Genomic DNA, 18,924 nt, shown 5'->3' with positions numbered 1-18,924 from the left:
GAAGAGATGTTGGAAGAGGTATTAATTCATCTGGTTTATTTACATATCAAAAGTACAACTCCAGGCCGTCCGGCTTAGGGAGGGATTGGCCGGTAGGGATATCCTTGTCTCATCACGCACTAGCGACTCCTGGGGCAGGCCGGGCGCAGTGCACGCTAACCAGGTCGCCAGGTGTACGCTAACCAGGTCGCCAGGTGCACAGTGTTTCCTCCGACACCTTAGTCTCTCCCGAGCCCGTACGGGAGTTGTAGCAATGAGACAAGATAGCAATTACTAACAATTGGATACCATGAAATTGGGGAGAAAAAGACAATAAAATAAAAGAAACTCCATAAAATCACTCCAGCAAATACACAAAAACATAAAGCACCGGTGTTACTCTGCTCTTGACTTTAGTGACCTCAGAATGGGCATGATGTCATCCAGACAGTCAACATCTGAAAGATCAACCAAAATAGATGTACTAACCACATGATCAGTAAATGATTTCAAACAAAAAATGCATTATTGGATGGCAACGTCTCCTTACCGAGAGTCTGGAGCAGCTCCTGAACCAAAAAGTAGAATGCAGGGAAGAACTCCTCATGTTCCTTTACCTTCAAAATAATACTGACAAGCGCACATATTTAACCCCAGGCAGTAGGCTAATTTTATAACATTAAGACATTACACAGAATAAAACAAAATAAATTCTGGAGATTTGCTGCTGGTACCTGTCAATATCACTGGTTCCCAGGAGGACGTGGAGCTCGTGGCCAACCGTGGCCTCTGGGGAGTTGACTAGACTGGCTACCTGGTTTACCACCTCACTAGGGGGCGCTCTGTCATCTGAAATTAAATTTAGAAGTGGGAAAGGAATAACATCCCTCAACAAAAATATAAAACGCAACATGTCAAAAGTGTTGGTTTCATGAGCTGAAATGTTCCATACGCTCAAAGCTTCTCTCACATGTGTTTACATCTCTGTGAGCATTTCTCCTTTGCCAAGATAATCCATCCACCTGACAGGTGTGGCATATCAAGAAGCTGGTCATTACACAAGTGCACCTTGTGCTGGGGACAATAAAAGACCATGTGCATTTAAGGCATCTGTGACCAACAGATGCATATCTGTATTCCCAGTCATGTGAAATTCATAGATTAAGGCCTAATGGATTTATTTCAATTGAACGATGTCCTTGTATGAACTGTAACTCTGTAAAACCTTGTTGCATATTACATTTATATTGTTGTTCAGTCTATGTTCTGGAGAACATGAATTAACCAGTACAGTATGTGCTATTGGTCGCCGAAGACGTGGATGTCAAGGCAGCACCCCGCACCTCTGATTCAGAGGGGTTGGGAAATAAATGGACAAAGGCATTCAGTTGTAGAACTGACTAGGTATCCCCCTTTCCCCAAGGGTGCTGTAGAATAGCTAAAATGAGTTGTAGACAGTCCTACCCAGGGCCAGGATGTCCCTCAGGTTCCTCATAGCGTTGGTCATCTCCCCAAGCCTGGTGTAGACCTCGTTCATGCGTGGATACACCCCGCTGAGGGAGGTTATATCAAACAGCTTCTGGAAGTGGGACACCATGGACTGGAGAGTGTTCTTAGTGGGGCTCCTCAACACCTGGTTAGAGTTAGTTTCACATAAAGACTTCTGAGAATATTGCTGTATCACAAACATTGTACATGAGAAATGATCCGAGGTACAATGTTTTGCCTTATCTAAAGTTGAGATGTAGTTTCCATGGTTACTCCATCCACTGCAGTAAGCCAGGACTACCAACCTTATCCTCCCCAGAGTTGGTCTCCTCTAGCAGTGTGTCCACCAATAGCATAAGGTCCTCCACTCGAACACTTTCCATAAGACTATTAGCGCCTGCTGGCTGCCACGGTAACAGTCTCAGCATCAACTTACTCAAGGCACAGTGCAGGTCCTAAGCACACAGAGAGACAAGTAAAGACATGGGTCTCTAGACGAGAGAATGGTAAACAGTACGCAGTTAAAGTAGCCTATTCTAGCCATACATATCATAGAAAACTGAGATGTTGAAGATATGAAGAGCTCCTAAACTCTCTGGCTTTCAGTGACAGGGCAAGTTGACACTGGACCATTGGACCTGGCTGCATACATGGTAGATGCACTTTATAGACAGTCAGTCAGCTCTCACCTTCAGTGAAGCCAGTTGGTCAGCCCACATCTCCAGAGATGAGAGGAGTTCGTCAAACTCGACCATCTCTGAGGCCCCGTTGGACAACTGATGACTGGTTGATGGCCTCGCTCTATGGAGCCTCAGTGGAGCCCCGGAAGTAGTCAAAACCGCTCTGATGTCATTCAGAACCTGAAAGTCAGGCAAGGCAAATAGTCCAGCAAAGTCAATCAAAAACAAAGTAAAGTGAGTTGATACTCGCTCCTGCTTTAGACAAGGGGAGATAAACAGAGTACCTTCTCGTGTCTGGCAGCCAAGGACCTTGCCTTCGCCACCTCCTGGTTACTCAGAGCAGCACTCTCCTCTTCTTTAAACTCCCGAGCAGACCTGTGGTGGAGGTAAAGGAGATGATATGACTACCAATAGGACAGGCAGCGCTCTAGGTTAAGGTAAGGAAGGGGTTAACTGTGAGGTTAAGCTGTGGTGCTCGTTGCATCCAAGAATGACGACAGTTGCGTAATGTTTTCCCACCTCATGTTATTCTGCTGAATAAGTCTGTCCATGCGTCTCAGTTGTTCTTTGTATGACTTCAGCTCTTTCACTGTGGGCCTAGATTCCAAGTCTTGCTTCAACTGCTGAATTTCTTTCCTAAGCTCCACCCTCTGCGCTTTGGTGTCCTTTAACTGTTCCTGATAGGACTATTGGGGAGAAGTAAGATTCGGAACTTAGATCATGATCATGGACTGTGGGGAAGAGGAACAGTCGTTACACTGTTCAAGACAAGTCATCCAGAACCATGAAGAGTTCTGGTGTTCATCGTGTTAGAAAAGTACAGGAAGTCACCTGCAGGAGAGCTTTGTGATTGGGGGAGACCCCGGTGTTGCTTCTCATGCTGCTCTGCGATTGGTCAGATGTTTGTGATCCCCCAGACTCTCCTTTGAGGGACCTGAGGGAAGAAGTAAAGGTTGGTTAGGGACATCTGTCTACTTTTCTTTAGTCTTACAGTGAGAAAGGGTGTTGTCATAAAAACGAAGCAAAACATTGAAAATAAGATTCTATACAATATTTACTTGATATCATCACGGAGCTGTTCCATTTGGGCCTCATAGATGTCAATTACATCCAACACCCTGATAGAAAAGAAAGGTTTTTGAAATCCTATAACTTCCAGCCATAAATCTATAATCATTTAGTTAAGCAAGGGTAAAATGCTGTATTATGAATCCTAATCTATGGTCTTAACGACAGCAGCGGTTCATCTTACTGCTGGTCCACTGGTGAGTTGGGCCGAGCTGATCTCTTGTGGATCTGCTGAAACACCTGGTTCTGCCTAGCAACCCGCTTTTCTTCCTCTGTCACAGTGAAGTAGAGCTTCCTCTGCAGCTGGGAAGCCACATCTTTCTCCTCAGACAGCTTCTGCTCCAGGCCCTGGCAGCGTTTCTACCAGCGGCAGAGCAGGCAAACAAAACAACAAGAAAAAGACAAACAAGACAGTTACAGTATAATCAGGGTGCTGTTGGGGGAAAAAAAAAACAACAAAGCCTTTGTGGCCAGTTCCCCAGACACAGATTAAGCCTCAACCTGGACTAAAAAGCATGGTGAATAGAGAATCTTCATTGAAAGCATTTTTTTAAAGTCGGGGACTAGACTTAATCTGTGTCTGCCAGTAAACCAGCCCCTGCTATTTCCAGGGCACCACCTACCTGTGCATCTCTCTTGTCCTGCTGAAGTTGGTGCACTTTGCTGTGCTGCTGCGCGGCCTTGCCAATGTAACCGTCTTCCAGGTCCTGCAGCTTGCTCTTCACCCCGTCCAGAACTCCCTCCAACTCGGTCACCCTCTGGGACTGACGGGCAGCGCGGCTAACGTGCTGCTGAGCCTCCTCTCTGGAACAAACACCGGCAACACTTTACCTAAAGCTGGCAGGTCTAATGGATTATGATACAATACAGATAATTGTAAAGCAACACAAAGACAGAAATGTCACACTGAAGCATTGCTACTATTCCTTTGGGACACAATTAACCCTTACTAAATGCTAGATAATTGTCCATAAGATTATTCAATTCTATGTAATCCTAAATGTACATTAGTCATTTAGCAGACACTGTTATCCAGAGCGACTTACAGGACCAATTAGGGTGAAGTGCCTTGCTCAAGGGCACAGACAGATTTTTCACCTAGTTAGCTCTGGATTTGAACCAGCGACTTTTCGGTTAATGGCCCAACGCACTTAACCGCTAAGCTACCTGCCGCCCTCCTGTTTAATTGGATAATATAAATTGAAGAGGGCCATATTGAACATATCGAACAGAAGATCTTTCGCAGGAAATTATGGTTAAGAGGATATAGATAATTATTCAAGTGATCAACTGGTCAATATGAAATATAAAATCCAACCTTCGATCATATATTGATTCGTCAGATATATCAATAACCTGTCCTAGAAAAACAGTCAAAACCCATCAATTATCTTTCCAGGAGAGAAGCTAAAGTGAGGTAGCCTGGAATCCAAACGGATGTTTTGGGAAGAATTACCATATCAGATTAAATTCCAGGTGAAAGAGAGGGTCTCTAACAAGCAGGCTTAACATGGTGATAGATTGATGTTCAGGCTAGGTGATCTCCCTCCGTCACGCCCCAATGGTTAACACTTGCTGGCTGAGCAGCTGGTGGACGCCGGACCCGTGTCTACCTCTTACCCCTCTCTGTATTAGGCTTACTACTCATGTCCACCAAGACTATTGTGTGACAACAGCTGGCTGAAAAATGATCATGGAGCTACATTATTAGGTAGATGGATGAACCACAGACCTGCCAAAAACATTTCATTCTGACGTGGAGATTATTCTAATAATCACACAAGGTGATGGAGGAATGTTTAAAGAGGTGAGAAACAGGATCAAATCATTGGGGGTTCAAAAATATTAGGCTTCAAGAAGTAAGATTTCCTACATACTGGCAAAGCAATGTTCTGCATGTCTATGAATGTCTCAAATGATTAAAAACAATATAACTATTTAATATGAATTCTATAACTACGGTTGAAGTCGGAAGTTTACATACACTTAGGATGGTGTCATTAAAACACGTTTTTCAACCACTCCACAAATGTCTTGTTAATCAACCTATAGTTTTGGCAAGTTGGTTAGGACATCTACTTTGTGCATGACAAACAATTTTTCCAACAATTCTTTACAGACAGATAATTTCACTAATTCACTGTATCACAGTTCTAGTTGGTCAGAAGTTTACATACACTAAGTTGACTGTGCCTTTAAACAGCTTGGAAAATTCCAGAAAATGATGTCATGGCTTTAGAAGCTTCTGATAGGCTAATCGACATCATTTGAGTCAATTGGAGGTGTGGATGTATTGCAAGGATTACCTTCAAACTCAGTGCCTCTTTGCTTGACATCATGGGAAAATCAAAAGAAATCAGCCAAGACCTCAGAAAAAAATTGTAGACCTCCACAAGTCTGGTTCATCCTTGGGAGCAATTTCCAAATGCCTGAAGGTACCACGTTCATCTGTACAAACAATAGTACTCAAGTATAAACACCATGGGACCACGCAGCCATCAAACCGCTCAGGAAGGAGACGTGTTCTGTCTCCTAGAAATGAATGTACTTTGGTGTGAAAAGTGCAAATCAATCCCAGAACACCAGCAAAGGACCTTGTAAAGATGCTGGAGGAAACAGGTACAAAAGTATCTATATCCACAGTCATATCAACATAACCTGAAAGGCTGCTGAGCAAGGAAGAAGCCACTGCTCCAAAACCGCCATAAAAAAAACAGACTACGGTTTGCAACTGCACATGGGGACAAAGATTGTACTTTTTGAAGAAATGTCCTCTGGTCTGATGAAACAAAAATAGAACTGTTTGGCCATAATGACTATCAATATGTTTGGAGGAAAAAGGTGGATGCTTGCAAGCCGAAGAACACCATCCCAACCGTGCACAGGGTGGCAGCATCATGTTGTGGGGGTGCTTTGCTGCAGGAGGGACTGGTGCACGTCACAAAATAGATGGCATCATGAGGTTGGAAAATTAAGTGGATATATTGAAGCAACATCTCAAGACATCAGTCAAGTTAAAGCTTGGTCGCAAATCGGTCTTCCAAATCAAATTTATTTATATAGCCCTTCGTACATCAGCTGATATCTCAAAGTGCTGTACAGAAACCCAGCCTAAAACCCCAAACAGCAAACAATGCAGGTGTAAAAGCACGGTGGCTAGGAAAAACTCCCTAGAAAGGCCAAAACCTAGGAAGAAACCTAGAGAGGAACCGGGCTATGTGGGGTGGCCAGTCCTCTTCTGGCTGTGCCGGGTAGAGATTATAACAGAACATGACCAAGATGTTCAAATGTTCATAAATGACCAGCATGGTCAAATAATAATAAGGCAGAACAGTTGAAACTGGAGCAGCAGCACAGTCAGGTGGACTGGGGACAGCAAGGAGCCATCATGTCAGGTAGTCCTGGGGCACGGTCCTAGGGCTCAGGTCCTCCGAGAGAGAGAAAGAAAGAGAGAATTAGAGAGAGCATATGTGGGGTGGCCAGTCCTCTTCTGGCTGTGCCGGGTGGAGATTATAACAGAACGTGGCCAAGATGTTCAAATGTTCATAAATGACCAGCATGGTTGAATAATAGTAAGGCAGAACAGTTGAAACTGGAGCAGGAGCATGGCCAGGTGGACTGGGGACAGCAAGGAGTCCTCATGTCAGGTAGTCCTGGGACATGGTCCTAGGGCCCAGGCCAGTTGAAAACTGGACAACAACCCCAAGCATATTTCCAAAGTTGTGGCAAAATGGCTTAAGGACAACAAAGTCAAGGTATTGGAGTGGCCATCACAAAGCCCTGACCTCAACCCTATAGAAAAGTTGTGGGCAGAACTGAAAAAGCATGTGCGAGCAAGGAGGCCTACAAACCTGACTCAGTTACACCAGCTCTGTTAGGAGGAATGGGCAAAAATTCACCCAACTTATTGTGGGAAGCTTGTGGAAGGCTACCCAAAATGTTTGACCCAAGTTAAACAATTCAAAGGCAATGCTACCAAATACTAATTGAGTGTCTAAACTTCTGACCCACTGGGAATGTGGTGACATGTCACATTCTTAAAATAAAGTGGTGATCCTAACTGACCTTAGACAGGACATTTTTACTATGACTAAATGTCAGGAATTGTGAAAAAAATGAGTTTAAATGTATTTGGCTAAGGTGTATGTAAACTTCCAACTTCAACTGTATATAACTATTTACTTAAGTTGGTTGTTGGACTGGATGAGCTCCTGAATCAAGGTCTGTCTCCTGTCCGAGTCTGTAAGCATCGTCCGCAGCATTGTCCTGATGTCACAGGCAGACTTCTTCTCCAGAAGAACCAAGTCTATGAGCAAAATGACAAAACATTAAAGTAGAATATCTTATTGTCCATTTTCCTTCTAGTTCTTTTTACATATAGATCTATATTGTTTGGGTACCATGACCAGTGCCTCACTAAATAACATTGAGAAAAGTAGCCAGAAACATTCAGACCCTGGCTGGCAGCCTACTGGAAACAGAGAGCCAATAAGCAGAACAGGAGCAATGTGTGCACCAAATGATTCCCAGTTGGGGAAAGGCTCATCACACAGAGGGGTGAGTTTGAGTACTAACTTAGACGAGACAATGCACACCTAGAGCCAATAATTATGAAATCATTTGCACACACAGAAACACAAGACAGACAGTAGCATGTTGAGCAGTCTAAAGCATTAACACTCCTCCTTATCGACTTGTTCAACATGATCCAAGAAGTGAGTTAAGACATTTAGCTAAGATATGACAGTTCAGAATGTTACAGCAAGACGATGATACAAAAACATACTAAACCATTACCCGCAAGGTTCTTATTCTCGACGGGATCGGCAAAGTGTACCGGCTTGAACCCATGGTGCTGGAGGAGTCTGTTCACAGCATCCCACTCCGTCTGCTCCTGCTGCTAGGTCCAAACACACAACAAAACCACCACATCACACGGCCCATTACAATACAACACACAAAGGAGTATGATGCAGTTTGTACCCATTTTGTTTTGCTTTTTGAAATGCATACAACGCATAATGAGCTCCGCTCTACCTGAAACTGGCTGTAGGTCCACAGAAACACATATGTCTTGTCTCTTGAATGAAACACAGCTTTTTTGTTCTTCCTATCCATCTCCTCTCTGGCTAACGCTGACTCTTCTCAGTATGTTATACACTATAGGCTATACACACCACCATGTCTGTTCCCGATGAGATAATTACATTCGAAGCGTTCCTCTTGCTCCATCTTCTATTTGACAGGAGGCTCTCGGTGTGTGACAGTGTGTCAGCCTCCAACTGTACCCTCCCCCAGTCAACACCTAACGCTATATGGGGTTATCAAATTACTTGGTCCCCCTTTGAGCCCACCATGACAACACACAAACATAGTTGTAATACCTGTTCCATCTCTTCTCCACCTGCAGGGGTGAAAATGGGTTAGTTTACTAGCTAGCTGAGATAGCAGTGACGTTGAACACATAAGACTAGCTATCTACTGTTAGCTAGCTAGCAATCTACGTTGATAGCTAGTTAGCCAAGTATTGCATGTTTCGCAAAACAAAACATATAATTCATAAAACATTCTGAATACTTCTTTCCGACAATAACGTTTGGACTTAACATATTTACCATGTATGTGCTGGTTGTGATGATTGGTTTCTCCAAAAATGTCAGTTTCAAATTTCAAACAAACAGCGCGGAAGTAAAGTGGGATTTATTGTGGTCCGTTTCAACCAATAAGATAAAGCAAAATGTAAGGGACAGTAAATGTAGGATTTTGATTGGTGAATCCAGGTTTGTCTCAGACATGGGCATTTTTGGTTTCTGCGTTCCACTAACGTAACATAGCAACCTTAAACATATGTTCCATATCGTTTGATTGCAGTCATCCTGCGCAGGTAATTACTGATGTCGAATATAACATAATAAACTCAGCAAAAAAAGAAACGTCAACTCTCACTTAAAACTGCATTTATTTTCAGCAAACTTAACATGTGTAAATATTTATATGAACATAACAAGATTCAACAACTGAGAAAAAAATGGAACTAACAGAAATGGAATAAGGATCCAACAGGTCCCAGACGTGCTCAATGGAATCCATGAACAAGGGGGGTCAAAATCAAAAGTAGCAGTCAGTATCTGGTGTGGCCACCAGCTGCATTAAGTACTGCAGTGCATCTCCTCCTCATGGACTGCACCAGATTTGCTAGTTATTGCTGTGAGATGTTACCCCACTCTTCCACCAAGGCACCTGCAAGTTCCTGGACATTTCTGGGGGGAATGGCCCTAGCCCTCACCCTCCGATCCAACAGGTCCCAGACGTGCTCAATGGAATTGAGATCTGGGCTCTTCACTGGCCATGGCAGAACACTGACATTCCTGTCTTGCTGGAAATCATGCACAGAATGTCAGGATGAGCCTGCAAGATGGGTACCACATGAGGGAGGAGGATGTCTTCCCTGTAACGCACAGTGTTAAGATTGCCTGCAATGACAACAAGCTCAGTCCGATGATGCTGTGACACCGCCCCAGACCATGACGGACCCACCACCACGATCAGCTGTCCGTCTTGTCTCCCTGTAGCTCTGTCTTCGGCGTCTCACAGTACGGACATTGCAATTGATTGCCCTGGCCACATCTGCAGTCCTCATGCCTCCTTGCAGCATGCCTAATGCACGTTCACGCAGATGAGCAGGGACCCTGGGCATTTTTATTTTGGTGTTATTCAGAGTCAGTAGAAAGGCCTCTTTAGTGTCCTAAGTTTTCATAACTGTGACTTTAATTGCCTACCGTCTGTAAGCTGTTAGTGTCTTGACGACCTTTCCACAGGTGCATGTTCATTGGGAAACAGTGTTAAAAACCCTTAGCGATGAAGATCTGTGAAGTTATTTGGATTTTTACAAATGATCTTTGAAAGACTGGGTCCTGAAAAAGGGACGTTTCTTAGTTTAGTTTAGTTTGGGAAACATGTCATAATATGTCAAACTTGCTTCAGTTGAATATAGCTATCTGCTATAAATCTCAAAATAACTTAATCTCAAAATGACACCAGTGTATCATAAATGTCTGTACAGGAGGTTGGTGGCACCTTAATTGGACAGGAAGGGTTTGTGGTAATGGCTGGAGCGGTATTATTGGAATGGTATCAAATATACGGAACAACAATATGAAACACAACATGCAACAATTTCAAAGATTTTACTGAGTTGCAGTTCATATAAGGAAATCAGTCAATTGAAATAAATTCATTAGGCCCTAATCTATGTATTTCACATGATTGGTAATACAGATATGCATCTGTTGGTCACAGATACCTTAAAAAAAGGTAGGGGCGTGGATATGAAAACCAGTCAGTATCTGGTGTGACCACTATTTTCCTCATGCAGCATGACACATCTCCTTTGCATTGAGTTGATCAAGCTGTTGATTGTGGCCTATGGAATGTTGTCCCACTCTTCTTCAATGGCTGTGCGAATTGGTGGATATTGGCGGGAACTGGAACACGCTGTCGTACACTTCGATCGAGAGCATCCCAAACCTGCTCAATCGGTGACATGTCTGGTGAGTATGCAGGCAGTGAAAGAACTGTGACATTTTCAGCTTTCAGGAATTCTATACAGATCCTTGAGAAATGAGGCAGTGAATTATCATGCTGAAACATGAGGTGATGGCGGCGGGTGAATGGCAAGACAATGGGCCTCAGATTCTTGTCATGGTATCTCTGCCTTCAAATTACCATCGATAAAATGCAATTGTGTTCGTTGCCCATACCATAACCCCACCACCGCCATGGGGCACTCTGTTCACAACATTGACATCAGTAAACCACTCACTCACACACAACGCCATATGTGACAGGTTAAAGAAAATACTCATAGCCTGTTATACATTAAAAAGTATTAGTAAGTTCATAGTATGTGAGGATCTTAAAACATCTAAAGTTAAAAATATCATGCATTCAGTATTATTTGATAGAGATTGATAACATTCATATAATTGTGTTAAAAAGTTAAAATCCGTCAAGTGTACAAAGGGTATGAATTGTGAGAGGAATGTGTAAACGTCATATTGATTACTTTATTTTGTGGTGCCAAATGGAAGGGTAAAAATGTTAATCTGTGATCTACTAAATGCTCTTAATCAATGAGCCTAAGATCGATTGCTCTGGTCTCCACCCAAGTTCCCGGGGAAATCGCGGTCTTTCCTCATTGCACTAAAAGTCCTCATTGAGGAAACAATACCGTATCACTCTCGGTTGGACATACTGCCAAATTCTCTAAAACGACTTTGGAGGAGGCTTATGGTAGAGAATTTAACATTGAATTACAGTGCATTAGGAAAGTATTCAGACCCCTTCCCCCTTTCCACATTTTGTTACGTTACAGCATTAATCTAAAATGGATTAAAAATATTTCTTCCCTCATCAACCTACACACAATACCCCATAACGACAAAGCGAAAACAGGTTTTTAGAAATGTTAGCAAATTTATACTTAAAAAAAAACTGAAATACCTTATTTACATAAGTATTCAGAACCTTTGCTATGAAACTCGAAATTGAGCTCAGGTGCATCCTGTTTCCATTGATCATCCTTGAGATGTTTCTACAACTTCATTGGAGTCTATCTGTAGTAAATTCAATTGATTGGACATGATTTGGAAAGGCACACAACTGCCTATATATGGTCCCACACTTGGCAGTGTATGTCAGAGCAAAAACCAAGCAATGAGGTCGAAGGAATTGTCCGTAAGAGCTCCGAAATAGGGTTGTGTCAAAGCACAGATCTGGGGAAGGGTACCAAAAAAATTCAGCAGCATTGAAGGTTCCCAAGAACACAGTGGCCTCAATCATTCTTAAATGGAAAAATTGGAACCACCAAGACTCTTCCTAGAGCTAACGAATTTGTGCACACAATTTGAGAGAAATAAGCTTTTTGTGCGTATGGAACATATCTGGGATCTTTTATTTCAGTTCATGAAACATGGGACCAACACTTACATGTTGCATTTATATTTTTGCTCAAACACATGGTTTGATGCCATTCCATTCGCTCTTTTCCAGCCATTATTATGAGCCGTCCTCCCCTCAGCAGCCTCCGCAGACTTCTTAGGTATGAATTTTACCCTTCATTTCATAGATTAAAACACATTATGGACATTTGACAATCACTCTGCCCTAAGATAATATTGTCAGTAAGAAAGAGACTAAAAGGATATCTGTCAACCTCTTACACACGAGCAGGTGCAAGCGGGTGGCATTTGATGTCTTTCTCCCGTCACTGGACAGCCACACTGGAGAAAGGGCAAACCTGTAATTGTCTCAAGAAGGTCAAAATGCAAATCTTAGCTGCCACACTATCACCCATACATTATGCTCGTGACTAAATAGAGGGTCTGTTTTTTAAATGACTCTGTCTGCTTCTTTTCAGGCTTTTGACCAGGCAGAAAATGTTGAATATTGTACATTACCTGATGTCTCCCTTATTGGCCAATGTGGTGTTGAAAAGAACAGTGGTCAGATACAGCAAACAGCCACTTGAGACTATTGAATATAGCTGAACCATCTAAGAAATCCCATATGTTATCCCTAGAGTATGTGTGAAAGCTGTCAGGCTTTCAAATTCAGCTTGAACATTTCTGTAGGCCTTATTCATTTTAGGCATCACCTGCCTCCCTGTGGAAGGTAGACTGGAGTTCATTCCTATTCAGCTTAGTGATTAGAGCGTTGGACTTGTAACCGAAAGGTTGCAAGATCGAATCCCCAAGCTGACAAGGTAAAATTTCAAATTCAAAATCTGTCGTTCTGCCCCTGAACAAGGCAGTTAACCCACTGTTCCAAGGCTGTCATTGAAAATAAGAATTTGTTCTTAACTGACTTGCCTAGTTAAATAAAGGTACAAAAAAAAGGTAATCCCTTCCCTATACCATGTTGGAATAGAACTGTCTGAAGAGCCTCCACGGCTACTCATTGTCCCCCCATACTGTACATCAAGTCCACCAAGCAGAACATTTGAATGGAAATTTAAGCCTTGAACTTGTGTGAATCCTGTTGATGTAAGGCTGTGTTTACACAGGCAGCCCAATTCTGATATTGCTGGAATAGAACCGAGCTGATCTGATTGATCAAAAGACAAATTAGTCAAAACAAATCTGAATTAGATCCGAATTGGGCTGCCTGTGTAAACGCAGCCTTAGATGAATGATTCATGGTAGATGGGTGGTTCCTATAGAATTATCCCTGTGAGCGAAGTGGATACTGGATATTGGATAGCCACCATTACCAACAGCCATATAAGAAGACATTGGCCCATATAAATAAATGTCTTTCAATTTCGAGGAAAACAATGTTTCATTAAATATTTACTTTTACACTTCTAAAAGTGTAAGATATTTTGCAAAGAACTAGTTAATTAACCTCATGTTGTTATCTGAAATTTAGTTAAATGCCACGTAATGTCGCCAAACAATTACCCCCTGATTGCAAATGCCAAGAGCTGACATTCACATCACCTCATGCCAAGGTCAGCTCTGCAACGTAGAATTTGGCATCCTTCTTTGTAAAAAAAAAAAAACGATTATTGGGGATTGTATAATCTTTTTTTTAAATGTTGCAGGTTTTTTATTGTAGTTTATTGTTTTCTAACGCAAGTCGCCTATCTTCAGTTTGTGTAAATTAATTAATGTAAAGAGCTTTTAATGCTGTCCTTGTATTTGAAATGAAACAGTTTAGTAGCATCTGTTTCGTGTGGCCTGATGGCAGAAACGTGTTTCCTTCTGCAGCCTCAGCAGAAAGCCTGGCATTAGCTTCTGTTCTGCGGTTCTTCGAGTCTCAGGAGACTTATTCTATGAAATAAACAACTAAGCAACGTGTAATGTGCCGTCTGATATCGATTCTAAGGCTATTTGCATGGCACACTGGTTCATTCTGTTGTAGCTTTCTCTTTTGCTGACCAATTGGACCAATGTACTGTATGGAAGTCAGCATTATATCACCACTATTTGGGGTTGAGAATGAGATGCTCTCAAAATGAACATTAGGCCAACACAGCAGCATGGTTATGGCCTGGGTGGTATACAGCTGGTGAGGATGTCCTTCTGCTTTTAGGAATGTTACTATAGGAACTGAATGTTGTTCGGAACTCCAGTTTAGTCTTATTTTGCAGTGCATGGGGCTGGGGCTTGGAGGGGAGGATAAACACTGCTGATGTAGAGTTCTGTCGGTATCCTTACCATCTGTTAAGGACTCATGCTGGATGTACGTTGCGTCCAGCGCTCCATTAGGTGGGTAATGGAGGTTGATTGTCATTGTCAGGGCAAATGAGCTGTGACAAATGAAAATATGTCCAAAAGAATGGACCACTACTGTATCCAAGTCAGGGGGTGGGAAGTTTTTTTAAAAGGGGTGGGGGGGTTATAAAAGTGTGCACAAGGTATAACAAAAATAAATTGAAGCTATATGAACGTAAGTTTATGTCCATGTTGTATTGTAAATGTCATGCAATTTAATAGACACAATATTATTGGAAAGCAAAGAAAGTAGCTTCCATTTTGACTGTATTCTACTACCAAATAATACTGTATATTTACAGTTGTTAACTTAAGAGCATTGTCTTTTACACTAATATAACTTGATGTATCGTTTTGGACTTTGGAGAAAGATATCTACAATACTATGAACTGAAATAGACAGGAGAGGGCTACAACAAATCTCCCAGCAGTCACATCTGTCAAGGTCATGGAGGGAGAACCATTTTATTTTCCCCTTTTAGAGACTTAACTTCCTGAAACATAATTTGCAGATAAATCATGAAAGTGGGGAAAGCATGAGGAGCACTCTCCACTAATCCCACTTCCCCTTGACACACAGCCACCTCCCAGCATCTTTCTTTCATTTGTCAATTTTCATTCATTCATTACCTGTAATGGGCAAAATAAAAAACATATTTGCCATTAAACAATTTTTGGGAATTGCCATGGAAAGAGCCTGATTGTTGAGAAGGTCTCTCTCGCTCTATTTTCTGTTTGTTTTGCTCCCTGTTGAGGCAGAAAGGACAAGTAATCCATGCAGAGATTATCTGACTCTCATGTAGCACAGGTGCAAGAGGCTGATATGACACAAAGTAATATCCCTGCACCACCTCACGTGGAGAAAGTGTTAGGGATTGTCCAGATAACATTTAGTCTCTGTCCTGCGTTCCAGATTTCTATGAAATATTTACCCAAAATTAAAAGTAGACTCAGTGAAGTGAAGCCACGAGCAGCACTGGAGATATTGAGATGAGCGAGATGCAACACTTCACTCTCACACAGCATCTGTGCTTGTACACTGTACAGCGTGGTAGCCACGGGACCAAAACAGCGGAGAAATTGAGCCTCGCACTTCAATGCTCTTAGTTGTTGCGGGGGGGGGGGGGGGGGGAGCATACACTTGGATATAAAAATTTGCTACCAACTCCACATGGGGCAGCATAGCAAATAGCTAGTATGGATGTTCAACATTTGGAAACATGATGGAGCTACTAGGGAATTTTACTATAACAGCAATAAATGCAGACTGATAATTTTAAACGCGTGTGTTGTTTCTGTCCATTGCTTTGTCACTATTCCTGTATTTTTGTTTGTGGTTTCTAGGCACTACTGCAAGTTGCTGCTACATATACAGTGGGGCAAAAAAGTATTTAGTCAGCCACCAATTGTGCAAGTTCTCCCACTTAAAAAGATGAGAGAGGCCTGTAATTTTCATCATAGGTACACTTCAACTATGACAGACAAAATGAGAAAAAGAAATCCAGAAAATCACATTGTAGGATTTTTTATGAATTTATTTGCAAATTATGGTGGAACTATGGCCAAGACCAAAGAGCTGTCAAAGGACACCAGAAACAAAATTGTAGACCTGCACCAGGCTGGGAAGACTGAATCTGCAATAGGTAAGCAGCTTGGTTTGAAGAAATCAACTGTGGGAGCAATTATTAGGAAATGGAAGACATACAAGACCACTGATAATCTCCCTCGATCTGGGGCTCCACGCAAGATCTCACCCCGTGGGGTCAAAATTATCACAAGAACGGTGAGCAAAAATCCCAGAACCACATGGGGGGACCTAGTGAATGACCTGCAGAGAGCTGGGACCAAAGTAACAAAGCCTACCATCAGTAACACACTACGCCGCCATGGACTCAAATCCTGCAGTGCCAGACGTGTCCCCCTGCTTAAGCCAGTACATGTCCAGGTCCGTCTGAAGTTTGCTAGATAGCATTTGGATGATCCAGAAGAAGATTGGGAGAATGTCATATGGTCAGATGAAACCAAAATATAACTTTTTGGTAAAAACTCAACTAGTCGTGTTTGTAGGACAAAGATTGCTGAGTTGCATCCAAAGAACACCATACCTACTGTGAAGCATGGGGGTTTTTCTGCAAAGGGACCAGGATGACTGATCCGTGTAAAGGAAAGAATGAATGTGGCCATGTATCGTGAGATTTTGAGTGAAAACCTCCATCCATCAGCAAGGGCTTTGAAGATTAAATGTGGCTGGGTCTTTCAGCATGACAATGATCCCAAACACACCGCCTGGGCAACGAAGGAGTGGCTTCGTAAGAAGCATTTCAAGGTCCTGGAGTGGCCTAGCCAGTCTCCAGATCTCAACCCCATAGAAAATATTTGGAGGGAGTTGAAAGTCTGTGTTGCCCAGCAACAGCCCCAAAACATCACTGCTCTAGAGGAGATCTGCATGGATGAATGGGCCAAAATACCAGCAACAGTGTGTGAAAACTTTGTGAAGACTTACAGAAAACGTTTGACCTCTGTCATTGCCAACAAAGGGTATATAACAAAGCATTGAGATAAACTTTTGTTATTGACCAAATACTTATTTTCCACCATCATTTGTAAATAAATTCATTACAAATCCTACAATGTGATTTTCTGGATTTGTTTTCACATTTTGTCTGTCATAGTTGAAGTGTACATATGATGAAAATTACAGGCCTCTCTCAACTTTTTTAAGTGGGAGAACTTGCACAATTGGTGGCTGACTAAATACTTTTTTTGCCCCACTGTATCAGTCAATCACGGCAAACTAGGTTTCCTCTTGACATCCAACTTTTAGTTACAAACCACAGGATTTAAAATAGAAGGGAACGGCGAGATGAGGATCTACTTTTGTTTGCTTTCTTGTTGGCTTGCCTTTCTTGTTGGCTAGCTAAGTTAATCTCGATAGCTAAAGTTAGCATGCTAGTTTACGGCTTCTAAACAGCCAGCAGGCCAACTCTTACAAACTACAAAATTTGAAATAGAAGTGACTGGCTAGATAGTTGTTATATAGGCTATGTCCTGTTTGTTAACACCAGCTGCTTGTGCACCCTCCTGAGCCTGTCTCCCTTAGACTCCTTCTCCCCACCAGAGAATTGGGGGGGGGGGAAGGGGGAAGGAAAAAGCTGCAAGACCAATCACAGAAAGACCTGTCCTGGCCAAGGAGGAGGATGTCAGTCTCCAAGCAAATTTCAATCATTTTTTGAGATGGGGTTTAACTGAGTGTATTATTTGTCCACAACTACAAGAAAAGAACGAGTCAACAACATTATTTGGGTATGAGCAAACAAAATATAAGCTTTTAAAATGTGGATTTTCTCTGGACAGTTACTTTAATGCAAACAGAGCAGCTCCCTAGCATTGTGTTAGCATCATTGCTATTACGCTATTTTCTATAAAATCATCATAATGCCACTTTTTTCTTTCCATACATTTCTGTCGCATTTTTGAAAAGCATTGTATTGTCAATATAATTGCTTTGTGTATAAAATAAGAAATGACTTAATTCAGTGAAGTTGGCAGCAAATAGTGTTTGAAATAAAGACAACTATATACAACATCTACCTATGTTACCATTTATTATATTTCTCATTTATAGGTCTTTTCTCATTTTCTACATGTATGATTTTTGTTTATCTGGTTTGTTTTATTTGATCTTTCCTCATGCTTTATAGCGAGAGCTCATGCATTAGGGCCCTTATTCTAGAGACTACAGTGGACTGGGCACATCAATCAAACGGTGCATGAACCATTACAGGACGGCAAAAGACCCGGTCAAAGTTCACAGTCAACGCTCACAACTTGGTCAGAGAAAGCAAACATAGGTAGAGCAGACCCCCTCATAACACCCAAAGGTTGGGACGGAGTGATCAAAAGTTCTTCACAATGGTTAAACCAGCCATTCACTACTTATGCAGTTCAAGTTTTTTTTTTTTTTTAAACAACACAAGCTGTGCTTGGTCCCCTTTCAAAAAACTGCAATTGCCTTGATTCTTGTGGATTCTTACAACTCTTTTTAAAATAAACAAATAAGAAAACATGCCAAATGTGGATGAGAAGTGTGACAATACAGAAGGGGGAAAATGACAAAATGGGGTTATTCACGAGAGTAGTCCGATTCCAATGAGTACACTAGGATAAAGTACTGTACATTAACATTTCCGAGCCTGTTAGAAATACATTTTGGGTATATATATATTTTTTTTGGTAACCTGTTAATTGTTAAAAATGACACAGAACAGGTCAAAAATGATCTACAGTTTCATACTTTTAAATTGCTACATTAAAACACAGGGATCCATTTCAATTCCTTAAAAATAAATAGTCCAAAGAGATGACATTGAGCAGTTTAAAACACAGGAATCAAAATGAAGAGACCAGAAACTTTGTACAAACAAATATTACAC

At 41.8% G+C, this 18,924-nt stretch overlaps 1 protein-coding gene across 6 annotated transcripts; it reads right to left on the bottom strand.

The window, feature by feature from the left end:
* Window positions 1-14: 14 nt before the first annotated feature.
* Window positions 15-8,928, bottom strand: cep70 (centrosomal protein 70). Of its 6 annotated transcripts, none has more exons than XM_046318900.1 (16): window positions 8,831-8,914; window positions 8,600-8,619; window positions 8,013-8,115; window positions 7,398-7,521; window positions 3,839-4,019; window positions 3,400-3,575; window positions 3,206-3,265; window positions 2,979-3,081; window positions 2,667-2,833; window positions 2,432-2,522; window positions 2,157-2,327; window positions 1,773-1,922; window positions 1,444-1,612; window positions 714-828; window positions 530-609; window positions 15-437 (listed from the first exon to the last, which is right to left on the bottom strand). In XM_046318900.1, exons 2-16 carry the CDS (start codon window positions 8,606-8,608, stop codon window positions 376-378), a joined length of 1,761 nt encoding a protein of 586 aa, XP_046174856.1. In that variant the 5' UTR covers window positions 8,609-8,619; window positions 8,831-8,914; the 3' UTR covers window positions 15-375. The 6 variants fall into 6 exon arrangements, with proteins under 6 accessions (XP_046174856.1, XP_046174857.1, XP_046174859.1 ...); XM_046318901.1 differs by having other exon boundaries at window positions 8,013-8,112; XM_046318903.1 differs by lacking the exon at window positions 8,600-8,619 and having other exon boundaries at window positions 8,013-8,112; window positions 8,831-8,928.
* Between the last annotated feature and the right edge of the window lie 9,996 nt (window positions 8,929-18,924).

The sequence above is a fragment of the Oncorhynchus gorbuscha genome, linkage group LG21 (assembly GCF_021184085.1).
Source record: "Oncorhynchus gorbuscha isolate QuinsamMale2020 ecotype Even-year linkage group LG21, OgorEven_v1.0, whole genome shotgun sequence".
NCBI classification, from domain to species: Eukaryota; Metazoa; Chordata; class Actinopteri; order Salmoniformes; family Salmonidae; genus Oncorhynchus; species Oncorhynchus gorbuscha.
Note: the sequence above shows the minus strand (reverse complement) of the source record. Positions and strands in the feature narration are given on the sequence as shown.